The 8513-nt window shown below is 25.9% G+C and overlaps 1 protein-coding gene across 1 annotated transcript in view; it reads left to right on the forward strand.

The window, feature by feature from the left end:
• The window catches only part of LOC112691757 (protein timeless), a 31609-nt gene extending 27318 nt beyond the window's left edge, over positions 1 to 4291 (forward strand). Inside the window, exons 15-16 of the mRNA XM_025566148.1 lie at positions 1930 to 2128; positions 4150 to 4291. Of these exons, the coding sequence (XP_025421933.1) occupies positions 1930 to 2128; positions 4150 to 4185 (235 nt within the window). The 3' untranslated portion in view covers positions 4186 to 4291. The remainder of the gene's footprint in view (positions 1 to 1929; positions 2129 to 4149) is intronic.
• Positions 4292 to 8513: the final 4222 nt, after the last annotated feature.

Genomic DNA, 8513 nt, shown 5'->3' on the forward strand with positions numbered 1-8513 from the left:
GTCTGAAAAAAAATTAAATAGACTACCAAGTTTAGTGTAAGATTTTAATTTTTCTGATAATTCTAGGACCAGTTTGTCAATTATCACAAAAAATGTATTTATTTTCATAGCTTTTTTTCCTTCTAAAATAATTTCATTTTCAATATATTTATCTAACCGTTTAGAAATATTTCTAATAATATAAAATATAAACGTAATAATAGTATCGTGTTATGTTCAATAATATTAAATATAAATGTATAATTGTCCAATTTTCCATTAGTGGATCTTGGTGATTTGACACTGTAATGAGTAATGAATAATTAATTCGTAATGCGATAAAAATTAGAAAATATAACTCAAAATAATAAATAAGTCCACCTAACTAAAACGGCCGTCGATGCCAAAAGTATTATAATTTGCCGCTCGAATTATGATATAATTAGATTTATAGACACAACAAAAACCTGTTTTTATATTACAGTGAAACTTCCACTAACGAACGCCTCCCAATAGCGGACGTTTTTTGAGCAATGGGAACATTTTCACTTCTTTTCAATGGGTAAGCCTCCGAATAACGGACTCTTTGACTAACGGACATTATTTTAATCTTTGTTTGAAAATAATATTTATTCAAATTCGTATGTACTCTCGTCATAATGTAATTACAATAACAAACTCGTTATGGGACGTTAAGATTACGACTCTTAGGATGCTTTGTCTGCTATAAAGAGCATAAGTCATTTTATTTCGTCAATAGAGGTAAAGAGCAGTTCTATTTTTACTTCTGCTTTAATATTAGCAAATGATATTACTAATGAGATTGCACAAAGACGGTGTAGTTATAAACAAACAAAGCTCACTGATTTTTTCAAACAAAAATAAATTAAAAATACATGTATATACATCATTTTGATTTTGGTTGTAAAAATATATCTTAAATAATAATAATTAATAATAATTTGTAAACATATAAAAATGTAATAATTTACAATAAATAATAAGTAATAACATTATACATAAATACATACATACTAAATTTTTATATAAATAAATTTCAAAAGTATCCCCTCTGAATAACGGACACCTCCGAATAACGGATAAAATTTTGGTGACCGAGAGTATCCGCTATTCAGAGGTTTCACTGTATATGCAATTTTCAATATATCACATACTTTTGATACGATGATGGTCACGCCACATTTACCATGAACAATCACGTTATGTATATACAGGGGCGGCTCCAGGGGGGCCCAAGGGGCCGTAGCCCCCCTCTCAAGTCCGTACCGTATTTATAAAATAATGTATATTGTTAACAAAAAATGCATTTATAATATTTACTATCATACGATATGCACAAGTATGTAGATAGAGCCATAGAGGTATGACGGTTGAAAAGAGTTTCTCCACACTTCGGAGACTAAAAACCTGGTTTCGTTCAATGATATCTGAAGATAGACTATCAGCATTATGTCTAATTAATTTATATCATAAAGTAGATATTCTAGATCAAATAGATCATATTAATCATATTTTTGTCAATTTTAAAAATAGACGACTTGAATTTGTGTTGTAAAAATTGCTGTTTCCTTTTTGTTATAAGATTTTGAAAAGTTATAACTTGGTCCCCCCCTAACCAAGGCTCCGAAGCCGCCCCTGTGTATATATATTTACTACAGCGAACTAATTTAAAATAATTAACATTATTCATTACTAATATTTAAGTTCAACTACGAGTATATAAATTCCCATAGATGGTAAATTCAATTTGCAGATAGTAATTATATTATCTAGTATCTACAAAAAGAAATTTATTTCACCATCCACGGCATAGCGCCCCCCAAGTCATGGCGCCCCTAAGCTATAGCCTAGGTAGCCTAGTCCTAAATCCGGCCCTGATTGGTATGTGATGTAATGAAATGATGAAAACTACAAAATGCAATGTTATAGATTCGCGGCTCCCGATATAATGTATAAATATGGAATAGTTTTACAAAACTACAAAGGAAATAGCGAATTGGTAAACGATGCCGTTCTTACTATGATCCACCATATAATCGAAGAGATGGGAAATTCCTCAGTTTTCTTTCCACCAATTATTTTCAAAACGTTTTTAAACCTTTATGTCAAGAAAGAATATTTGAGTAAAGTAAGAATAATATATTATAATTTGTTTAGGTTATGATTAGGGCCCGGATTTTAATCAGTGGTATTACACTGGTACTTGAACAAATAACGACTTTTTGATCAGTTGTTGTTACATTGTGATTGCATTTATTTTGTACATTAGTGCCAGGTATTTAACGTTTATTATTACGAGTACATAGTATATTTCTTTGAGCGTGCCATAGTACCGTATTTTTTCGATTAGTTGCAGTGACAGCTCGTGCTATGGTAATACATGATCGTTTGGAGCACAATCAATGTGTGATCTGGACTTATTTTTATCGTTTCGCGTATTGTGTCGATCATGGAAAAAAGATTTTGTGTTTGATATTGATATTGAGGGCTCTAGTTAACGTCCGTTTTTTTACCGGATACTGGTCCGGTGTAAAATGGATGGTTTTGTCGATGAAACGTTAAAATAACGGATATACTTCCGTTGCCTGTAATATTTTATCGATTACCGGTAATTAAATTTAATCAGTTCCAAACTTTGATGTATTATTTTGTAGATGCCCATCCATGCCGTAAAATTAAGATGTTTAATTTTGTAACTTTCTGAAGTTTTATCCCAAAGCACAGTTCTATTTTCAACCAGGAAAATCAACATTTTAATATCGATTTTCATTTTTAAGTTTAAAGTTTGATTTTAATCTGAAAATTTAAAAAAAAAACGGAGTGAATACCCTCGTTGTCAACACACTCGTATAGATTGGCGTGGTTCACTGCAACGTGCCGGCGTCTGGTGTCCCGAGGGGACAACGTACGACAATCCGGTTCTTATCAGATAACGGATGGTTGTCCGGTGCATAAACAAATAAATATACTAATCATTGACGGATCCAGAGTCGGGGAACTGTGGATCAAGCCATTTCAAGAGGCCATTTATTGGGGATGAAACTGAATTAGAAATGAATACCTTGTAAAAAAAAATAATAATCTAATTTTATTAGCGCAACAAACGTACGGAATAAAATATGATTTACTTGACTTTCTATTAGAACGATATAATTTAAAATATAAATTATGAATTGAAAAATTTTGAATATACATGGCATTCATTTTTCAAGTAACTCCGACGGGCCAACTATCCAAGAGTCCAAATCAAAGTCTAAAAAAAGAAAATTTCCAAGAGACCAATTTTGTCAACAAATATTAACTGTGGGTCAGTTAACCCCCTGAACCCCCCCTAAATCCGCTCCTGAAACTAATTTATGCAGCACTGTTGCAGAAAACGGACCGTTGTACTTTGCCGTTAACAAGAACTCTGATGATCATACATAATAAGTTATTCTTTTCTTATTTATTTTTATATTACCGTAACGAAAAGCATAAGAGAGCTTTAGAAAGCTTAAGAAAATTCAATATTGATAATTACGTTTTTATACTATTTCACTATAATTACTATTTTTATACTATATGTACCTATAGGTCCTATACCTACCTGTATAACAAAATTAATACTTTTGACCTGCCTACATAGGTATCTTACAAATTATTCGTGTACCACTTTATGTGAACCTCACGGGCCGTCACTGTTTAGTTTATTTTAAGAAGTGTTACAAATGCAAAAAGTGAATGATTTTAGTGAAGATGTCTTAACAACAGACGGATTCTCAGTAAAACTTTTAATATCAAAGCTGTAGTTGAAAGAACAGTTCATACGACATATGTATTTTAAAATAAAAATATACAATATAATTCAAATCGATGAAAACTAAAAATTTTAAAATATCAAATGTCTAAGTTTTGTCGGTATTACCCAATAAGAGTTACTAATTTAATGACAAATAATTAATTACCTTAGAATAACTTCTTTGAGTAATAAAATGTAGGTTTAACTAATTTTTTATAACATTATTGTGATCAAAAAGGCATTTTTCATGGACACTTTCAGCTATTTTGAGAAGATATTTTTATAGTATTCAAGGCATTTAAAAACGGGTCCTATATATGAATTATAACTAAACGGTATGATATGATTAATATTATTTTATTTTTATTTAGAAGTGGTCTGATTTAATAGAAGACGTTATACTATAATGGTTAAAGTAAAGCAGTTTCAACGTCTATCAAAAACCAAAATGAAATATTTAAAACTATTTACAGAAACCCCAATTACGTCTAAATTTAGTTTATAGTATTACAAGGGCTCGGATTTATATTTAGATACATATATGTATTTTTACAAATGATAAATTTAATTTAATATAAATAAATATAAATATATATAAATAATAAATAATTTCCTAGTTATATTTGATTTTATATGTTTTTACATACCTACATCGTTGTAATTACATATTTTACATATTTCACAAAATTCCATTCTCTCTCACATATTTTGACGGATAGTTTGAACTACAACTTATTTTTAAGATAATGTTTTAACGACTTGAATACCAGATATTACCTAATCGAAGTTTTAAGTATAAATTTTTTAGTTTATCACTATCATTATAGTTATCCGAAATGTGGGCATGACGTTACGATTCATAGCGCATGATTCGTAGTTAAGTTTTGTTTTTTGTTTTAACAATTTTACCGCTGAATCAGTGATGCTTTGAATTAGAAAATTTAAAAATGCAATTAAGATTATTAGTTTTTTTATTATATTTCTTAGTTAATGTAATTTAACACTGTTATAATTTGTCAATTAGCTACTCGTATGACATTACATATTCATGTAATAAATAAATCATAATAATACTATACATATTTTAAGTTTCTTACAACATATTTATGTACTTATTTTGGTTGTATAGATAAATGTTTTTTGTATTTATGTTGATATAAATCCGAGCCTTAGTTATGAGTTAAGAAGAATGTAAAAGTTTGAACTAGTTGATTTTACTTAAAATCACATAATGTATGTTTAACATTTTTAATTTAATCTTATTTTTAAAAGTATTTGGATTAAAATATTACTTTATACATATACATTTTTATTGTAATATTCTTAAACGTCTAAAAAATATGGTAACTCACTTATATACCCACAGAAAAATCTAATAAATTTATATTTTTGTAATACATGTATTCTTTATAAGCATTTAAGTTGGAGATATTACTATATTTATGTAATATTTGTTCTACTCATGCGTATTTATCTGTGCAATGTTTGAGCATTACATAATTATGCCATATTTTATTCTATGTAATTTCCAGCATTACATTATTATTCCATAATATTTTTTTAAAATACAATTTCGATTTTTGTGGCAACGCCACCTGATAAGTAATCTGAAAACTGAATGAAATGGTTTAATGTTTTAATATATATTTTGTACTTGAATAATTTTGAAATTTGTATTATCATTGTGGAACCGTATTGAATGCATTATTATTACAGTGAAGGATAATATATTGGTATAACATTTATTATTTTTAATAAACCTCAAATTGATAGTTAGCCTCGGCCAATTTTTTTTTCAATAGTTATTATTTTAAAACATTTAAAAATGACTTTAAAAAGTACGAATAAATGATCTAAAAATGATGGAAAATTCCTGCAAAAAATTATCAAATAATTAAATAAATTAACTTTAGTCAGTAAAAAAAGGAAAAAACTTAAATCTAATTTTTTAATAATTTTTTTTTAACATCTAGTTAAAAATTGTAATTTAAATATAAAACGTCAATACATTAATAAAAATATTTAAAAAAATAAAAATGAAACCCAATAAAATGTATTACATTAGACAATTATTGTGTGCTTGATATTTCTAAATTGAATTATCAGTTATTATCAGATAGTAAATTTTAATAATTTAATTTAAATTTAGAAACTTCTTTCTATATCTACTGATATAATCGGTACAAATTGAAAATTAGCCAAATCGTAAGCATCAATGCCTCAAACCTCAAAGTTGTCAGAAAAGTTTTTATTAGGTGCTTTTCCACTATTTAAAGTGTTTTAAATTGTCATTGATACAAAGCTCGTGTTTTTATCCAATACGGAATTTAATTTTTTTGAATATTTTATTTTCTGCTAGTTGAATTTTATTTTCTACAGTTTGTACGGTTTCAATCGAACGATAAAAACTAAGCCCAAATGTTTCTAACTGAACTATAGAATCACTCAATGTTCCAAAACTAGAGTATATCAAGTGACTTATTAATTACTATCGTTCATGAGATTTTGAGCTTTTTCAATTGATTTTTCAATTAAGTGTCTTCTTTTTTTAAGCCAAGAATTATTTCTTTTAATGTTTTAAATTGTTTACAGTAATAACTCCTGGAATTTAGCTACGCCCCCCATAAAAAACCACTACACGAGACATATTAATACTAATTTGTATTTTACAAAATATAGTGGCTACAATATGTTTTAATTTCTAGCGCGAAATAATAATTTTATTGAATTCAGTAATATGGCTTTATCATAATAAAGCCAACGAAAAACAAAATAATAGGTATGGTTAAATACACCACGTTTTAAAAAAGTTTTCCGAGTTATATTGCCCGACCGCGACGAGTAATTTAAAAGTAATTTTCATTTTCATAACACTGAATAACTCATGTTTAAAAATAAATTAAAGCATAATATTTTCACATGATTGTTATCTCCATCTTACAAATGTTCACATAACAAATTTGCAACCATCTAAATGATATTAAAGACCACAAAAATGACCTATTAACTACAAAAAAGCCAAAAAATACAAAATGAAAATGAGTTAAATATATTTACATAATAAAGAAACATATTTTTAAATAAAAAAGTATCGTCTAAAGTTTAAAAAAAAAAAATGCAAAATGCATCAACATCTGAGCCTTAACTATTACTACGAAGTATCAATATTTGTAAGACACCTTATATAAAAATGTATTCTCTATTTATTTAAACTGAATTCAAATTATAATAAAAATTCGATTTCAAAATACAAATACATTTAATATAATTCTACATCAGTTTTTTAACGTCAATAATAATAATAATTTATTTGAAAAAAAAAAATTTACAATAAATGATAATGCCCTTTGTGGGCACAGACGACAGTAGGTAATATAAATAAATGTCTTATAACAAATTCAGAAATATGGGAATAACAATATAAAGTAATGTGGAAATTAATCTTATAAATTAAATATAGTTTTAATTGATTTAATTTATACAAACGAATAAGTTATTACTTGGATATTTTTCCAACTTGCTTGATAATTCAAAAAAAAAAATTAATGTTATTAATTGAATTTCTATTTAACATTTAATAAAAATCTATATAGAAGGACATAACGACTATAGTTTAGTAATAAATAATAAAAAATTTAATTAAAATTAAATATTATTAAATTATTAATAGTAGAGTAAATATTAGAGTCTCGATTTTATTGAATTTGTTTATACCTGAGGATGCATTTTTAATTTGAAACATATAGATGAAAGAAAATATGGACCACTTTTTATTTCAAGTTTTAATAAGGATAGTATATAAAATATTTCAATCATTAATAGCATAAATTTAAATATCATACTTTTTTTCTTTATGGAAAAATTACGAATGTGTTGTTACTTATTCTGTATGAATTGGAGATATAAATATAAGGATAGAAACATAACGGTCGGTAATGTAAAACTATTTGATTTGATAATTCAAAGTTTATATTTTGGTGATCTATGTATAATATAGCTATAATGTAATGCTTTATAAAATATTTTTTCTTTTAATTTTTAACAGTAAAAAAATGAAACAAATTAATGCACTGTATGTTTGTACTTGGGCCTCTATGGTTATTAAACATGAAACTTGTTTATATTTACTAGGGAAAACTTTTTATAATAGTTGCATGTGTACAAACTAATACAACTTATACTTAAAATTTAATTATAAAATAATATATTAAAAAAACTGTATTTAAAAAAAAATTGCATTTCTACCTCCACTTAGTAGGTATATAGTTTATCTAAAAGTAAAAAATAATATTTTTGAAAAACAACTAAAAATAAAGATTTTATTAAATTCTGACAAATTAGTACTTATATAGAAAATATATCATAATATAACTAAATTTTAATTTTGTTTCAAATTATCATAAATACTTAAAATAAATTACAAAATAATTGTAAATGTAAGGTGCTCGAATTATTAATTATTGTAAATTTAAATTTATGTAACTTATAACTATAAAATTAAATTTCAAATGATATTCTTCATTTTCAATAAGTGTTATTTCCTTTATTGTGTACTTGTTACCATGAATTTTCAAGACTTTTAATTATTTTAATTTAATATTTATTCAGAATTGTGATTAATAAAACAATTATATTAATGAGTACTAAAAAAGTTATGTTTAACATTTTTAAATAGCTATTTATTTTTATGTTATATTTTATTTTTAATTTGTATGTTTAAATAATTTGTTTATTA

The sequence above is a fragment of the Sipha flava genome, unplaced genomic scaffold (assembly GCF_003268045.1).
Source record: "Sipha flava isolate LNK unplaced genomic scaffold, YSA_version1 66_pilon_pilon, whole genome shotgun sequence".
Classification (NCBI taxonomy): Eukaryota; Metazoa; Arthropoda; class Insecta; order Hemiptera; family Aphididae; genus Sipha; species Sipha flava.